An 18,695-nucleotide genomic window follows, 5' to 3' on the forward strand; every position below is an offset into this window, starting at 1 on the left:
CATTCAAAATGCTTCCACAAATATAACCAGAGATGGCGCTGCACTTAATATTTTGAACTTACAAAAACTCGACTTTTTAAGTGGGCCAGCTTTTATAAAAAGCGACCTTGATATGCAAGCATTTTAATTTAGTCGGATAACAGTAGCAGGTGGTTGATTTTAGTTCAACGACTTCTTTCAGTTTCAAGTTCTCCCCCTTCCCCCTTCACCCGTAGCTACGGAAAAAGTTTGACACAAAAAACAAACTTTATTTGTATCCTAAACTATTCAACACGTGTTTTGTGTTCATATATCATGTATAGTTACTATTTATGTGAATAAAAGTGTTAATTATTGATTAAATCAGTTCTTTTGAGTGTTTGTGTTTGATTTTATCTGTAAAAATGATGTCCGGGGCGAGTACATCCCAAAGTCCTGCGCCTATGGCCTCGATAAGTGATGTTAGTGCATTAATTCAGAATGCTAAGAAGTATGAAGAGCTAAATGTAATTGGAACAGGTAACAGATAATATAACTGTATTTATAACCTCTTTTTACATGTGCCGGTTGTTACCTTTTCGCGCAATTTCAGCGGCTAAATATTGTTTACAAATAAAGTTTAGATTGATTGTGAAAATGTTTCAATGTTTTTTGATCAAATAATGCCTTGTTATGGCCAAACTGAGTAAAGAAATTAGTTTTAATTAATGTTATCTCATAATTCTTGTGTTTTTTATCTATTCGTGGGTTTAGGATGCGTTCCAAAATACTGTGCATGTTATTTAACATGATTGCCTTATTTATTTGTTATTTATTACCCTGTTATAATTAAAATTAGAGATAATATAACTCTTTATTATTATTTTAAACATTAGATCGATAATATATGTTTACTTACATAATATTACTATGATTTTAGACTATGCATCTAATAAGGGCTTCCAATGTCTCAAAAATGTATCTATATTTGAGTAAAGACAACAGAAAACTAATCAAATAATCTACAGACTCTACAGTACTGGTACTATCTCCCATAATGAGTGGTATTAGATGAAACCATGCTCTAACTACACAGTCCTAAATGTGGGTGGTAGTTCCATACCTCCAAAAACTGTATTAAAATCTCTCTATGATACAAGGTTCTCTCAACACAGTTTCTTATATCATTAAAGCAAGTGACAATTACCTAATAATGACTTAGCTTAATTTATAAACCATCAGCCTCTTGCATTTGCACCCAGCACTAATACATCTAAAATATCACTTTTGAACTTCATGCAAATCCACTATATTTTTCATCGACATTTACTTTTAAACCGTCAACTTCTTGCGTTTGCAGCCAGTGCTAATATTACAAAAATATCACTTTTCTTTTCCTACCACTTAGCTCTAAATTGTTCATCAAAATATATCCTTGCTTTCAGGTGCATACGGCACTGTATACAAAGCCCGTGATCTCCACAATGGAGGTCAGATCGTAGCCATGAAGAAGGTGAAGGTGGCACTGACCGAGGATGGTATACCTCTGTCTACATTGAGAGAAATCGCTCTGTTGAGGCAATTAGAGGCTTATAGACACCCTAATATTGTGAGGTGAGTTTTTTGCAAGTTGAATTAAGACTTTGGTTTCGCGAAATCTGCGGCATGGGATAAAAGTTACTGATAATATTTCATCATTATAAAGGTGCTGAAATGATTATACTATGTTCTATGCTTGTGATGCTGCTAAGTAATAATTGTTCTAAATATTGAAGGCACCTGTTAAGAGTTTGTTTATAGTTAAGATATTAAATGTAAAATGTGCTTATGTATATCTATATTTTAGGAAAGTATGAAAGATATTGTTGAATAGGTGTATACTAGAGTTGTTGTAAATGCACTTGTAGCACTACAATAATAAAAAAAATATTCACTTTTTCAAATGGCTTTTTTTTCAATTTATTATACTTTTAATTAAGCAGTAGGTACTTGTAATGTCTAATCAAAATACCTCACACTTTAATATTATCTAAACTGTGGAAATAAATATTAATATTATGTATAATCTCCCTATTTCCAGACTTCTAGATGTATGTCACGGAGGTCAGTCAATGGAGAGAGACCAGCAGTTGGTGCTTTTCTTGGTGTTTGAGCATGTGGAGCAGGACCTTGAGTCTTATCTGAAGAGAGCTCCTGGACCACTGTCCGAGAATAGGATCAGGGTAAGTTTAGTCATCAAAATATAAAATTAACATACCATATTATACATATTAAGTAATTACTATTAATTTAGGTATTAGATAGTAGTTTTCTGTTGGTATATTATCATCTAATTCTTATTAATCTAATATATAAAATTCTCGCGTGACGGTTTTCGCTGCCATACTCCTCCAAAACCGCTTGACCGATTTTGATGAAATTTTGTGAGCATATTGAGTAGGTCTGAAAATTGGCCAACATCTATTTTTCATGTCCCTAAGTGACCATTTTTTTTATTTATATGGCAGTACAACGTTTGCTGGGTCAGCTAGTAAGCTATAAATATTGTTTTTTCTTTTGTAGAATTTCCTTTAGATTCTGTTAAAGCTTATTCTAACAGTGATCGAAAACATTGTAATAAAATTTGCCTGCCTAAATGTTGTTACAAACTTTCTTGAAAGACTGCAAACTGCAGCCTGCTCTTGGCATCCTATCAACATACAGAGAGCTGTTTCTTTATAATGCTGTTAAAAATTTACTATTTATCTATTCCAGAGCATGTCCTTCGACATTCTATCAGGCATAGACTTCCTCCACTCTCACCGGATAGTCCACCGAGACCTGAAGCCTCACAACCTGCTGGTGACGAGCGCGGGGCGCGTCAAGCTGGCTGACTTCGGTCTCGCCAAGACCTACGACACGGAGATGAAGCTCACCAGTGTGGTGAGTGTCAGTCAGTCATACAGCCGAGGTTGTTCTGTGGATGGGTGACCATCTTACACATGTCTAGTTCCTCCGTGTTTCAAAAAGGCACGTTACCAAATTCCAAATTGTGGGTCCCGGCTGTCATTTTCAATGATCTTTGACAGTAGTTAACAGTAGTCAGAAACTTGAAAGCCTGACAACCAGTTTTTCCGAAGGGTATCGTGTTATAACCTAGGTAACTGGGTTGTGGAGGTCAGATAGGCAGTTGCTCCATGTAAAACACTTTTACTCAGCTGCATCTGGTGAGACTGGAAGCTGACTCCAACATAGTTAGAAGAAAGGCTAGGCTGATGATGGAACCTATATTGACCCTTTTACCTCTCTCTTCCAGGTGGTGACCCTCTGGTACCGCCCCCCCGAGGTGCTACTGGGCGTATCGTACAACACCGCGGTGGACGTGTGGTCGGCCGGCTGTGTGCTCGCTCAGCTGCATACGAGGAAACCACTGCTGCCTGGATCTTCGGATTCTCACCAGCTTATTAGTATATTCAGGTAACATACATGGCGGCGTGTTTAATTTACTTTATTTTAGAAATACTCGAAATTAGGTAATCGCGCATGTTAAAGCTTTCTACTAATTCGTCTGACTTAAGGTAATAATCAATCAAATAATATATGTTCCGGGGGTGCAGGGACTAAAAATATAAATACTCTATGATTCTTGAATCCATACTAATATTATAAGTGCGAGTGTCTGTCAATTATGCATTAACGCATAGACCGTTGAACCAATTTTGGTGATATTTTGCATAAAGATACCTAGTTAATTTTATTTTCAATATAAAATCTTTACAAAGCTATAAAGTAAACTACTTGAACACAGTCTTTTATATATGTTCAGATCAAATCATTCTGTACACACATACATCAGCACAGTTGGGTAGTTTTAATAAAACTGACCATCGTGAGAAGACTGCCACATTTGCTATACCTCCTTATCTTACTCTATTACATTTATCATTCAACTTTATAAAAATTGCTTTATATTACAGACTAATAGGCCGTCCGTCCCGCGAGGAGTGGCCGGAGAACGCGTCCATCATGCTGGACAGCTTCCCGGACTACAAGCCCCTGGACCTTGGGGAGATCATACCTAGAATACATCCACACGCACTTGAACTTATCAAGGTAATTATCTTATTGGTAGTGGTCTCTGGAGCGGAGGCGCTCATAGCCAGTTGTGCTCACCGGTCGGTAAACGATCTGTGGGTTCAGCAAACCTTGGCGCGGTCATTCTATAGATGGGCGACGTCATATTGGTATTTGGACTGAGCGTCTCCGTGGCACGTAAAAAATCGGTCCAGGTTGTTGTCAGTTATGATAACAGTCGTTAAGCCATGTCAAAGGCCTTTCGGGCTTGAACAACTTTGACACTAGGTTGACCACTAACCATACGATAGATGGACAGATAGGCAGTGCATCTGTATAATGACCACGAGGTTCAAGACCTATTGTGATTTTCAAATTTATATTTGTATTCAAAAACTATGGACTAGGCAGACTGGACAAAGTGCTATTACTCTTTTGATATATTCTCAATTAGTCCAGATTGATTATGTGCCCGATATGACAATAGGCTCGCCCCTATTACATGGAAGGAACTAACATTGTTAATGGAGGAAAAATCATACACATTTACCTACAATTTTGAGTAAAAAAATTACATGTTATCTTACCTGTTATACTGTAGGCAGAGCTAACATACTAAGCAATAATAAAAGTTGTAGTAATAATATTTGTGTAGACAGAGGTAAAATACACATAAATAATACTACAATATAAGTTATAATAATAATATTTTATTTTACATTTTCCAGGGTATGCTAGTATTCGACCCGGCTAAACGCCTGACCGCGCTCGACTGTCTAGAACACCCGTACTTCACAGATGAGCCGCTCACGTAAGCCCACTGCTGGACAAATGTGGACAACCCGCCTATTTTCATTATATAATAATATTATTGATACTTGCAAACTATATATATACTATTTAGTATTATTATTATTGGCAGTCTTTGTGGTGCAGTGGTTAAGGTGGTCGCCATGGTGCTACCATTGCGTCGGAAGGTCGTGGGTTTGATTCCCACACGGAACAATTATTTATGCGATCCTTAAGTAGTTGTTTCGGGTCTGGTTGTAGTTTGTGCCCGTTGTTTGTGTGTTTGTTAAGTCTCCGCGACAAAAGAGCAATTCTTAGTGCCGAAGTATAAATAAAAACTTGTATATTTTGATGGATGTTTAATACCCAATCATGTCAAAACTACTGCAAGGGTCAAAGAGATATTGGCACACAAACAACTAGGCATCAACATCAACCTAGGCTAAAGGTGCCGTATTGGGCACTTTAGACAACTTTTAAACTCTATACATTTCAACACTGACACAAAATGGAATATAATTAATAATCTAGTAACCAGTTTTACTAGAACTCCGTGCTTTGGAGAGCACGTGTCGCCTATGATCCTGCGCCTGACCTCTCACTGGTCGTGTCGGTTATCCGTCCCACCGGACTATGAGAGTGATGTAATAGAGAGTGTACCTGTGTATTGTACACACGACACTATAAACTTTTGCATGGCCAGTTTAATTAAAACTGGCCATTATCTGCTAAGAGAATAGTTTGCAAGTTTCAATAACATAATAAGGTACATATTAGTTTTTATAGTTCCTAAGTAAACATCGGACCTCTCTCTCGCACTTGTACACATTGTTATAAGTGCGAGAGAGATAGCGATATATCCTTTGATTTAACGAGAAATCTTTAATGATGTAATTGGTCATTGTTAATGTTAGTTTTTATTGTTCAGTGAGAATGATCTATGCGTGTGCGTGAGTTCGATTTCCGTTTGAGGTCGTTTTTTTTTTACTAGGTACTAGAAAGATAGTGTTTGTTGTGCGAGCGATTAGTGTATCGTTCAGTCTCGGGTTTGGTTCCTGAGTTAAATGAAGTGTTGTATTAGTGCAAGGGTGGTGTAGTATTGTTTCGTACGATCTGAGAGTATGTTATTTTTTGTGTAAGCAATACAATATTGTATTTGTATTTGTTCTGTTGGAACTTAGTTTGATTCCCGGCTAGAGATAAGAATTACTGCTTTATGTGACAGCTGCGGCAAATTTTTAAAAGGCTTGATACATACATCTTTGCTTCGGCACTTTCGGTTCGGCAATGACTTGTTCGGCTTGAGCCGATCGGGTTCATCTACACTTATTCGGTTTTCCCGCCCGGCTGGACCGATTAATGCCGAACCTAGTATGTTGCAGGCCTAAGACAATGTTTTCGTGAAGTCTCGACTTCGATTCCCGTCTTGTGTTTAGCTTTAAAAATGTGCCTTGGTGATTTCATAAATGCTTAGTCTAAAGTTCGACCACCGGGTCATTTAATTTTACAAATATACTGAATGAATGAAATTGTTGTAAAATATTTTGTATTTGGCCAAAGTAGCCCAGTAATAAAATAAGCTATAATGATTATATTTTTTGAAAATTGTTTCATGTTAATATTAAGAATTTTGAAGTACATTTTTTTGATATTTGTCGCCAAATAAATTGTTTTATTGATATACTTACAGGATTTTATTTTACCTGAAAAAGTCCTGGGTTCGATTTGTCTTATCAATATGTGTCCAGGATTTGACCCTGGATTTTTGTCTAGAATGCTGTACATGCTGCAAATGCTTGGAGATCTGGATGTATGTATGCATGTATGGATCGGGTTTTTATCAATAGTTTAATCCGTGGGATTCGAACTCACACCCATACCCTCTTTTTAAAGAGAAGTTATTAAAACAAGGTAAGGTTCCCCTGTAACGCATCGGTGGTGTAGTGTGGGGATCTCGGGTTTGAATCCCGGCTCAGGTCAAAAGCTACAATTGTTTTCCTTTCGGGAATAATTATTGTTAAAAGGAATATAAATAAAACAAAATAAATAAGGAATAGTTATTTTAATATACAAAAGAATACAAAATCAGTCTCTTATTTCTAAAGAATTTATTATAAATTCGTTTACAGTAATAATATCAACAATAATTATTAAATAGACACTATTTTATATTTTAATAACACTATATTGGATTTCGGATACGGTTACAAATATTAAGCTTTTTCATTTTGTCCGTATACTTCGGATAATTTTAGTTACGGATTTCAGAAGTTTTAATAAAAACCCAATAGATTATAAACCTATTTTAGTTAAAAAGTAACTATAATATGTTTTCATTTCCCTAAGGAGTGAAAGAAACAAAACTCTTTTAATCCTTTCATAACTTCATATGTTTTTTATGAATAAGAGATGAGTAGTAGAGGGTATGTCTCTGTCTTTACATTAAGGGTCACCGTAGCGCCGCGTGTGGCGGGTTCGGAACCCAGGTGGGATCGGCACGTCTGAATCTCTGCGCCTGGTTGTCAATTTATCTATATAAGTATTTATTTAGAAGTATATAAGTATGTCTATCAGTTATTGGGTTACCATAGTACAAGCTCTGCTTAATTTGAAATGAAATGACCGTGTGTGAGTTGTCCAGTCATTTTTTTTTTATTTATGCCTCATAAAGAGTGGCCAGGTGTTTTGCCAGCTCTTCTCATTGGACCCTACCTTCCGAACTGACGGTAAATTCACTCTCTGTATCATTGACTATCATAAGTGTCAGCATTTGACCTAAATGAATAAATGTTTTGATTTTCATTTTATTATTTTGAGCTAATAAATCTATACTAATATAATAAAGCTGAAGAGTTTGTTTGTTTGTTTGTTTGTTTGTTTGTTTGAACGCGCTAATCTCAGGAACTACTGGTCCGATTTGAAAAATTCTTTCAGTGTTAGATAGCCTATTTATCCAGGCAGGCTATAGGCTATATAACATCACGCTACGGTCATTAGGAGCGGAGTAGAAACGAAAAATGTTACAAAAACGGGGGAAATCTTGACCCATTCTCTTAGGTGACGCAAGCGAAGTTGCGCGGGTCAGCTAGTGGTTAATAATCTTCCTATTCTTAACAGCGCAATATTCTTATTGAACGTCCATAACTAAATCAAATAAGATTACAACTCAATCAATTAATCACGGTAACACCATAACTGCTAAACCTCGTAGTGAAATAGCGTTAATGATTTAATATTTCATAGATAACTCATTTTGTTATATAAATCAGCTGAACGGGCCAAGATTATATTTTTTCTAAAGTTGCATTTTATTACTTTAATTAATCAAGAACTTGAGTATGATTTTAGTCTCTGATTAGAGACCCGAGTTGCGCTAAGTTCTGTAGGGGTTTCTAAAAGGATAGGCGGTCTTTCCTTTCCCCTTGCACACCCTTTATACGTGCGCTCTTTCATATACATATAACTCAAAGGTTGACTGACTGACATAGTGATCTATCAACGCACAGCCCAAACCACTGGACGGATCGAGCTGAAATTTAGATGTTATAACGTAGGCATCCAAAGGATTTTGATCAATTCCACCCACAAGGGGATAAAATAGGGAATGAAAGTTTGTTTGAAACTTTTTTCAAGAATTCAAAAATTCTGTCCTAAGTCACAAACTACGTGGACGAAGCCACGGGTTTATGCTAGTATAAATATAACTATGAATAAAATAATTGTAACGAATCGATGTCCGCGGTTGAGCAACGCCGCGAGAGAGCCTTGAATGAACATCTGTCATGCGTTCAGATTATCTTTTATCTATACTAATATAATAAAGCTGAAGAGTTTGTTTGTTTGTTTGATTGTTTGTTTGTTTGTTTGAACGCGCTAATCTCAGGAACTACTGGTCCGATTTGAAAAATTCTTTCACTGTTAGATAGCCCATTTATCGAGGAAGGCTATTGGCTATATAACATTACGCTACGGCTATTCGGAGCGGAGTAGTAACGAAAAATGTTACAAAAACGGGGAAAATATGACCCTGCATTCTCTCTTATGTGACGCAAGCGAAGTTGCGCGGGTCAGCTAGTTGACAAATAAAATACGTTTTAGACGAACAAGGATGTTCGTCTTAGTTTTGATAAAGACTAGCTTCTGCCCGCGGTATCGTCCAATTGAATAGATTTCTCGGGATAAAGGTATTATATTTATGTGTTAATCCTGGTTTTAAAGTATTAGTGTACCAAATTTCATTAATCAGTACAGTAGTTTTGTCGTGATTGAGTAGCAAATATACAAACTTTAGCATTTATTATTAGTAAGATGGTCCTTGTGAAACGTATCGATGATTAAAGTTGGTTTTCAATAACCTATTTTAAGTTAGAGACATAGTGTGTCATAGGTTAGTTTAGTAGATAGTCAGGTAGGTGGGTAGCGTTAGCAAAAAATGCTCTTTACTGAAGGTGGTTTATTGTTTGTTACGTCAAATCTTCGAAACGGCCGAAAAGAGTCATTGGGATAGGTTTTAATTTTATAGACAAGGCAGATTTACAGCCTTTTTTTGTTTAATAAACCACTGAACTAATTTTAATAAAATTTACCGAGAAGTAAAAAAAAAAGGTTGGTAGGTATGTACGTTTCAACGAACTCGCGAGAATATCAAAAGTTATATATTGTTTGAAATAATAGGATATATAATTTCTTCTAAGACCGTGCTATGCGAATAATCATCACCTTGATAAACACTAGTTAGCTTCGTAGACTGAGTTAATAACAGTTTTTACAACAACCCACATCTCGCCTCGTCGCGGTTATTTTAACATCTGTTATAAGACAATTTATGAACGTCTATAGTTTTTACCCGTGACTGTACTCATTTTGAGATTTCAAGAAATAGTTCTGAGTGTAGTGACAAACAGCAACGATAGCAAAAACAATTCAACCAATTTAAAAACAAAAAATCTGAAAAACCTAGAATGACACGGATTATATAGGTGATGTCTTGCAGAATGGTCAGATGCTACTAATAACCGGCGGTCTAGTTTGACAAGATGTATGTATGTGAATGAGGCAAAGTAAGTTTGTAAGGATCGTACCAAGTGGCGTTCTTTAGGTACTGATCTTCCCCTATGAGAAAAAGGCATAATTTAAATGATGAATGTTTGCCTTAATGCGTTTGCTTTTCTCGCAGGTTGTTGCTATATTCAAAAATTATAACATTAAATAGACTTAGTATAAAACAAAGTTGCTTTCCGCTGTCTGTCTGTATTTATGCTTAGATCTTTAAAACTACGCAAAGTATTTTGATGCGGTTTTTATAAAAGATCGAGTGATTCTAGAGGAAGATTTATTTGTAAAAAATTTAAAAGTTTTTTGTCGTATGACTTTTTAAACTAATCGAAGCCAGGGGCCTATAGTAATAAATAATACTCATTCCAAACGATTCTTAATCAGACCAACAAGCATTCAACTTGTAATATGAGACAATAGATAGTTTTTATGGCGAGTTGGCAACTTAACAATGGCTGAACTAAATAGTTGTTCAATATTAGTATTATTTGTAAGACAATTGAACGGATTTTGAGAAGTACGGATGTCGGTTTGTTATAATGTTTTGAAGTTTAAGTAATTTTGCAATGGCTTGGCCTTTTTAATTGACAATTTGAAGTTTGTAGGGACCTAATGAAATTGTGATCATAGGTCTCTGCCTACCTACATGGGAATGATGGAGTGATTTATAATAATAGGTATATACGTAGTTCAGCTATAATATGTCGCGATTACCTTTGAAAATTAATTTAGATTATTTTGAGGTCAACTTCATTGAAAATAGTTATCTATTATAATATATATATTTGACTGCCTCCGTGGCGCAGTGGTTTAAATCGCCACGCCTCTACCATTGGGACGGGAGGTCGTGGGTTCTATTCCACACAGAGTAATTATTTGTGCGATCCACATATAATTGTTCCGGGTCTGGTTGTATTTTGTGTCCGTTGTTTGTATGTTTGTAAAAGTCCCCGCGACATAAGAGCAATTCTTAGTGCGGGAGTTGTCTTTTTTTAAAAGAAAAAGAAATTTCAAGCACTTCATAAATCTTGCCATATAATCTATGTCTGTTTTACTAATAAACGTGTGTAATCAATTTTGAAACTGCATATGAGTGAAAAAGACAAAACACTGTAGGCAGGTAGGTAACTATAACCATGGAAGTAATAATACTAACTTATTATTATTACTTCCATGCCTATAACTAATCAGAGCTTACACGAGGTTCATTATAAAACGTGTCAAAACTCTGATATATCTTACCTTGTTAAATAATCCAAAGTCATTGACTTTTAAAAGAACTATCTACAATATTTTACAAAAACACTCAAAAAATATTGTCAAAAAAATACCTCACGTCGTCTCTTTCTTTCCTCATACGAAAAACAAAGATGGCGCACCTATTATTATATCATCGGCCATTGAACAAACGCTAACAATGAACAATTATGTGAAAAATACATTTCTGACAGCTCAAATGAAAGCAAAGTTCCTTGAAAATAGCAACGTTAATAAACGTTTTATTAGTTAATTATAAAAACGGTAATTAAGTCTCGAATTTACAAAAAAATATGAACGAAATGAAAGAAAGTGACAGTGAAATTTAATAAAAAAATGTTCGTTCGGAAACCGAAACTAACAAAATGGCTGCCTAAAAAAATGACGATGACGATTGTTTTTTGTTATAAAAGGGGACAATATACGCATTTAATTGGACCCATATTTTACTTAATAGGAATGCGCTACTGTTTGTCAGTAATAATTCGATTTTTAGATAAAAATACTATATTTTAGTTCCTAAACTACAACGGTAAAAACAATGTTAAGTAGGAATATTCATCTGTTAAAAATAATTTAAATTATTAGTTGTTATAGAAAAAGCTGTATTCAAAAATAGTATAAAAATGAGCTGTTACAATTAAGCTCTGTTTAAGTCTATAATACAGTTAAAAATAACTTATACTAGAAATATATTTACAAAATAACAATGAGATTCACGTATATTTCGTATTATAGTCAGTTTTCAGCTTTTGGTTAAGTGTCGGATAACCCGATGGCAATGTCAAAACTATCAATATTCTACTGGATAAACTAACCAACACTTATTTTAAAGCATTGAAAACCGGCTATTAGTGTCAAAATGTTTCAAAATAAACCAAAAATTGGCTAGTCTCAATTATTACATACAGTATTACTCGATAATAACAGTTTTACTCGAAAACCTGTACCATAAGATCAATGATTGCACTTTAAAACACACAATGTGGATCTAGTCCGGTATTTTAGAGTTTTACTCGAAACTGTCATGTAAAAATAAATCAACAGGCTAGACTAATTTAAACCGTGTATTAATTAACTTTTCATCGCATTTCTTCGTTAATTGAGATTTTAATTTAAGAGCAGTCACAATTATCGAGTAAAAATCACGGCTATAGCCCGATTACTTAGTAGTGAGCCTTGTATACAGGGTTCGCGGCTGGCGGAGGCATAAAATTAAAGATTTTGTAACAGCAGTGATCTACAGACTTATGCGGTTCAATACTTTATATTGGAAACATACAAAGATACAAATGAATAGAATATTAATTACCAATGCTCTCTTCTAAGTTCTCGGACTATAGTAATCGAGTGAATAGCTAAATCGAGTAAATAACTAAATCGAGTAACACTGTATACTCTTTCGCATTCATAACTAGGTACGTAGTGTTCATGGAAACGCATATTTTAATGCAAATATCTACTTTCATTTCAATGATATTCATAATTATGCTGAATTATTACATTCCTTTAAAATTCTAGTGTAATTAGCTACTCATCTAATAGAACAGTGTCATGATATTTTCTCGAATTCGTGTCTATAGTAATACTAATATTATAAATACAAATATCTGTCCGTTTTTTACGCTTTGCCACCTAAACTGCTGAAAGGAAATTAACAAAATGTTACATGAAGATACATAAAGACCCTGAATAAAACATAGGCCTCGAAGTCTACATGCATGTATAATATCACGCCTATTATACCCGATAGTGTAAGCAGAGGTTTATGAAATACACACACGTTTCGCCATTAACAATGTTAGTCCCATGTAATAGGGGACGAGTCTTTTGTCATAAAATGGGCATGTTAACAAAACAATATTTCAAGAATAAACCTTTAAAGAGGACGTGAAAACGAGCGAAACTGCAAGACTGACCTAGTTTACAATAAACGTCAAATGACTGCTTATTAATATTTGTTAAAAATAGCGTTTCCATAAATAGCTATAACAGTTAAACAATTCGTTTCATTGCTCCCATAACGCACAAAAAGTAACATTACCAAATATACAGAATTGCGTAAAGCAATACAATTTTACAATAGACATTACTTAGAGCATTGACAAACGTTCGCTGCTCGCGTGTCAACCAACAATGTTTGAAACATTCACTTTCCTTCATTTTCACTTTTCTTGTTCTTCAACTTGAAAATTTTGTCCAAATCTAACGTTTTCTGATTGTAAATCGTATGGTCTGGCGTGTCTCCCCAACTTATAGGCGTCATACGATCTCTGGTGTCTTGATTTGATGTTTCCTGTACCGTATTATCGACAACACCTTCAGGAATAGGGTTTAAGGTCTCCGAATGCATGCTAGGACTTATTTCAGGGTTAGAAATCCCTTCTAAAGACGCACAGCGGTTGAGAAAATTCATCATTCGTTCTTTGTAAAACTCGGAACTCGTTTCCGTGTTCGGTTTCGCTTTATTCGGCTGGTTTTTCAAATAAAAACCGTTGTCGGATTGCGCTAGGAATATTCTTTTTATCTTCTTACTTGGGTAGTGTTCTATTAAATCTGGCTTTGGGGGTACAAGCTTGCCGTTTCTCGGGAACTTTCTGGTATCATTCCCTTTGATTTTAGTCACAACTGAGATACAGTTGCCGCGTCTTTCAGTCTCTTCTTTGTAGGTATTCCTCATGCCTTTGTAAGATATTTTGACGCTTAAAATCGACCATAACAGCTCCAAAAACGCAGCAATCAGTATATTTATTGATAAGACTCTTTTCGTAAACAAATTCGGCGTTTCTTCGCTATCTTTGACAGGGTTCAAGGCAATAATCATGTGCGATTCATTCTTTACTATCACGTCACTGTGTTTCACCACGAAATAGTCCTTAAAAGGCACTTTGTCCTTGTAAAAGTCCGTTATATCTCCTTCCGAAGTCGTTATAAACCATACAGCGATCAAAATGAATGCGGTCAAGGACACTAGGGTCGATAAACAGGATATTATGAATAGCCAAGTTATGTTATGGTCGATATACCATCTTACAGAAGCAAGAATGCTTGCTATACCGGCCGCTAGCCCAAACACAGTGATCAGACTAGGCGCAATGACTAATATATAATTGCTATCACTAAAACCGTTAACGGTAGCATTACTCGATCCATAATTCGAATCATTCGAATTGATTTGAGTCAAAACTGTTTCGTTTTCAAAAAAATCGTTGACATTCCCATTTTGATTGTCCGTTGTGTTCGATATGATTGCGGGCGCAGTACTAGGGTTAACTAATGCTAAACAAGCGAGAAGGAATGAAGTAGCAGCCAATGCGATATGTACCCAAGCTAGTCCCGACACAGTTGACGCGGAATAACGCCTTTCCGAAGGATACAAGTTCCTTGTATCGGGCTTAGTTTTAACTTTAATTGTGTATACGTCTTCCATGATGCTAAACAAGCATTGTTTACGAATAACCAAACGTTATTTTACATTCACGAACACTTTTCAATCCGAAAAAGTCACTACAAATCCAAAATACACTACTTTTGTTCATAAACTTCACACAATAACACAGTTTTATTGTATTTTATAAATTAAACGTTATTTTTTTGTTTTAATTTTATTCAACACGCGACGAGCGTTCCGAAACACGGTTTAAAACCAACTGAAGTTGGCAGCAGAAATTATGTTGTTACCAACTTTGACAGCTAGAGACGCCATCTTGGAAACTAGAAATTATTTCTCGTGATCTTTATTTCTTCACAAATACGGGTTATTTTAGCTTCTAATTTAGTTTTTTAACAGTAAATAAGTAGTTTTAAGTTTGTAATAAGTTTGTGTTAGAGTTTTGCGTATATAATAGCCGTCAGCCATTGTTGAAAGTGCATTCTGTTATTCTCCTGACTTAATTGCTTCGTAAAACATCTGCATTACGCGTAACAGATAATAAATTAGTGTTTTATCGTGATACGGTCATAATGCTTTTAATTTGATTTGTATTGAGTTATTACTATACGAATAATCTCTGTAAATAGGTACTTGCATACATAATTAGAATTTTGTATGAATAAAAGTAATTATTTTCTGTTGACTACATGTTAATTAATTATTTAGCTAACTTAAAGGCAGTAAAATGTCTACTGGACTATTTTTAATGAAATTTGGTATACTTATAGTTTATAACCTGGCCATTGAAATGCTTTTAATTCCAATCCTTTCATTCACCGTTAAAACAAGTGAAAATTATTTCTAAAACACACATAACTTCGAAAATTCATTTGTGTGTGGTTTCGGGTTTGAACCTCGAAAAATCATAGCTCATTATTACTGCTATAGTTTAAACTGTAATAGTTAATGGTTTTTGTGTATCAGTGTGGTAATAACATTGTTTAAAGGTTATGAAGTCCTTGGTTCGATTTCCCGGTTGAGTAAAAAATGTGTGGTTAGAGATTTGTATTTGTAACGTATTATTACTGTTCTAATGATATTGTAATGTGGTTTAGAAGAATAAATATTTCAAATAACTTAAATAAATAAAGAAACTATCATGATTTTGTTTGTGGTTCAGATTAATCTCAAAACCTGCTGATCATATTTGACAGATTTTTGGAGACAATTACTGATGATACTTAGGTAGACTGTCTTTGTGTTTTGGTGAGTATCGAATTCGATTCCTGGGTTGGTTAAAGTGGTTACGGCTCTATTTTATTTATCTTTCTTTTTTATAGACAACTCCCGCACTAGGAATTGCTCTTGCTCGTCGCGAGCACAAACATACAAACATACAAACAACGGACACAAAGTACAACCAGACCCGAAACAATTATTAAAATTTGTGGATCGCATAAAAAAATAATCCGAGTAGGAATCGAACCCACGACCTCCCGACGCAATGGTAGCGGCGTGGTGACCTAAACCACTGCACCACGGAGGTAGTCAGAGTTTTAGTTTCTTCTTTGTTAAAACACCCCCTAGCCTAGTAAAATAGGGGATCATGCTAGGTTTTCAATGTTTCTAATAAGAATATTATACCAGACTAGCCGACTTCGCTTGCGTCACATAAGAATTTTCCCGGTTTTTGAAACATTTTTCGCTGGTACTCTGTTCAAATTGGTAGGAGCGTGATGGTATATAGCCTATAACCTTCCTCGATAAATGGACTATCTAACACTGAAAGAATTTTTCAAATCGGACCAGTAGTTCCTGAGATTAGCGCGTTCAAACAAACAAACAAACAAACAATCAAACAAACAAACTCTTCAGCTTTATAATATTAGTAAAGTATAGATTAAACAATTTTCGTGTATATTTAATCTCACCTCGTGTTGAAGGTTGAGATCTCGATAGTGTGCCCTCAGCCTACATTATGTAAGTAATAGAGAATACAGTCTTTGCCCTCAAGGTCTATTCTTTTATTTTTAGTGCTAACTACAAAGAAGACTGACTGGTTTTAACTTCCAATTTAAGTCAAAATACAGTTTAACAACCGGGATTACAATATGCGCCAAGAAATAGCTTGTAAAGTATATGATAGCAAGTAAAATAATAAATAATGTTTTTTCTGCTGGTAGTGCTGCAGCGGGTAGTGCGGCCAGTTTCATTAAAGTCGGTTAACTGTGCAGAACTTTGTTTATAGTGTCCAAGTGTGTGCATAATACACAGGTACACTCTCTATTCCATCACTCTCATAGTTGGCTGGACGGCTATCCGATCAGTGAGAGCTCAGGCACAGGGCTGACAGCTTTACGTGCTCTCCGAGCCCCGAGGCACGGATCTACAACCCCAACTTCCTAACTCCGTGCAATCATTAGGAATTTGTGTACACACCTGGACACTATAAACCAAGTACTGTACCGTTGTCCAGTTTCAATGAAACTGACCACTGTCACCGGTTATCGGCTAGGAGGAAATTATTAAATATAATTTTAGGCCGATATGGGATCCGAACCAGAGACCTCTGTTCGGCAGAAGCATATAAGTATATATTACCGACTGCGCAAAAGAAATCGTCAAATTTATAATATAAGTATAAAATCTGTAGAATACAAAAGTTCTACAGATTTTGGCTATTTTTACCTTAAAATAACATAGCAGGCGCTTTACTTGGAATACAAAATAGGACCGCCTGAGTCACGGGTCACTGAGGGTCAAGTGGTTACAAAAACGCCGACTACTCGATACATCCTCCTTTTTGTGAGACATTTCATTAATGTAGCGTTACGGTACATCCTAGTTTTTATATAAAATGTTTTTGGGACTGTATTGATGTTTAGAAGGAGTTCAAAGACTTTGATTTTAAGGTTCCGTATCTTAAAGTGTAAAAACGGTACCCTAATACTAAAGCTCTTACCCCCGGTTTCTGGGGTACATTTAGCGGGAGAGTATCTATTCAATAGCGTTAAAACTCAAACAAAAAAACGCTATTGAATAGATAAACTACCGCTAAATGTATTCATAAACCGGGGGTAAGTGTATCCGCCTGTCTCCAGGCTGTATCTCATATACCGTTAAAGCTAGGAAGTTGAAATGTTTGCAAGTGATGTATTTCCGTTGCCGCTATAATAACAAATGCTAAAAATTTAAAAAGATTAAGGGGTCCCCATACAATAAGCGTGTCTTTTTCGTAGTTTTTTGCTCAATATTAAAAACGGTAGTAGACGCTTCAAATTTTCACAGAATATTTACTATTATCTTTCAATATAAATAATTAAATCACAATAAAGTAAATATTGTCAACCATACAACAAACGTAATTTTTAAGCAATTTTCTATTACAGGTGGTGGTATGGAACCCTTCGTGCACGAGTCCGACTCGCACTTGGCCGGTTTTCTGACTTGACGAGAGGAATAACATCCGTCTCACATTTTTATTGAGCTAAATATAATCCATGTTTTCCCGTATTTTTATTGAACTAATTGCTGTGTACGTAAACAAACGATACAGTATTTGCAGCGTCGGTAATTCCGCAATTAAAACGATGTGTTAATTTGTACAATTAACTAAGTGTACGTACATAGCGCGATATTTTTAATTACAATAATTATAAATCGCTTCATGTATGTATGTATATGAAAATTTCACGGAAATTGGATTAGCAGTTAGTTAGACTGTTTATCACAGACAAGCAGACAAACAAAAGGCACGAGCCTCTCTGATTAAAAAAAAAATATTTTGAAAGTTTCATTCATATACACAAAAATTTAATCATAAGTACACATGATAACTCGTCATGAATTAATCTATCCACTGGTAAAAACGGCATAAAAATCTGTCCAGCCGTTTCTGACTTAACAACACAGAACTTTGTTTTAATATCTAGTAATGTAGTGTATTTATGTATGTGCTAGATTAGTGAAGGTCGTTTACTACCCATAGTTAGGATTATGGCGATGAGTAGACGACTAGTTTGAGACCTAGATGTCCTAGGGCTTGCTATAGAGCTATAAAGAAACATAATGTAGTAGTTTATGTATAAAATATTTGTTATTGAGAAATGGTTCGTTAAAGTTTTTATGTAGCTGTCTGAAAACCGAGACTAAGCTACATTAACTTATCAAAGGTTTTTTAAAGGAAAATAAAGTGATGAAACTTTGCATA

General features: G+C 35.2%; 2 protein-coding genes across 2 annotated transcripts; one reads left to right on the forward strand and one right to left on the reverse strand.

The window, feature by feature from the left end:
- The first annotated feature begins 135 nt into the window (after window positions 1–135).
- Window positions 136–6,483, forward strand: Cdk4 (Cyclin-dependent kinase 4). Its single transcript, XM_076132411.1, has 7 exons — window positions 136–498; window positions 1,404–1,572; window positions 2,039–2,180; window positions 2,713–2,880; window positions 3,254–3,414; window positions 3,915–4,050; window positions 4,740–6,483. The coding sequence occupies exons 1-7, from the start codon at window positions 384–386 to the stop codon at window positions 4,824–4,826; spliced, it is 978 nt and encodes a 325-aa protein (XP_075988526.1). The 5' UTR covers window positions 136–383; the 3' UTR covers window positions 4,827–6,483.
- Window positions 6,484–6,847: 364 nt separating this feature from the next.
- On the reverse strand, window positions 6,848–14,748 carry LOC142984515 (uncharacterized). Its single transcript, XM_076132202.1, has one exon. It carries the CDS (start codon window positions 14,540–14,542, stop codon window positions 13,262–13,264), a length of 1,281 nt encoding a protein of 426 aa, XP_075988317.1. The 5' UTR covers window positions 14,543–14,748; the 3' UTR covers window positions 6,848–13,261.
- Window positions 14,749–18,695: the final 3,947 nt, after the last annotated feature.

The sequence above is a fragment of the Anticarsia gemmatalis genome, chromosome 27 (genome assembly GCF_050436995.1).
Source record: "Anticarsia gemmatalis isolate Benzon Research Colony breed Stoneville strain chromosome 27, ilAntGemm2 primary, whole genome shotgun sequence".
In the NCBI taxonomy this organism is placed as follows: domain Eukaryota; kingdom Metazoa; phylum Arthropoda; class Insecta; order Lepidoptera; family Erebidae; genus Anticarsia; species Anticarsia gemmatalis.

Bases quoted from the DNA above. Each gene is read 5' to 3' on its own strand.
- Cdk4 (XM_076132411.1), top strand. From the start codon at position 384: ATGATGTCCGGGGCGAGTACATCCCAAAGTCCTGCGCCTATGGCCTCG. The intron at 1,573-2,038 runs GTGAGTTTTTTG...CCCTATTTCCAG, and splicing joins AGACACCCTAATATTGTGAG to ACTTCTAGATGTATGTCACG. The intron at 2,881-3,253 runs GTGAGTGTCAGT...TCTCTCTTCCAG, and splicing joins AGATGAAGCTCACCAGTGTG to GTGGTGACCCTCTGGTACCG.
- LOC142984515 (XM_076132202.1), bottom strand. From the start codon at position 14,542: ATGGAAGACGTATACACAATTAAAGTTAAAACTAAGCCCGATACAAGG.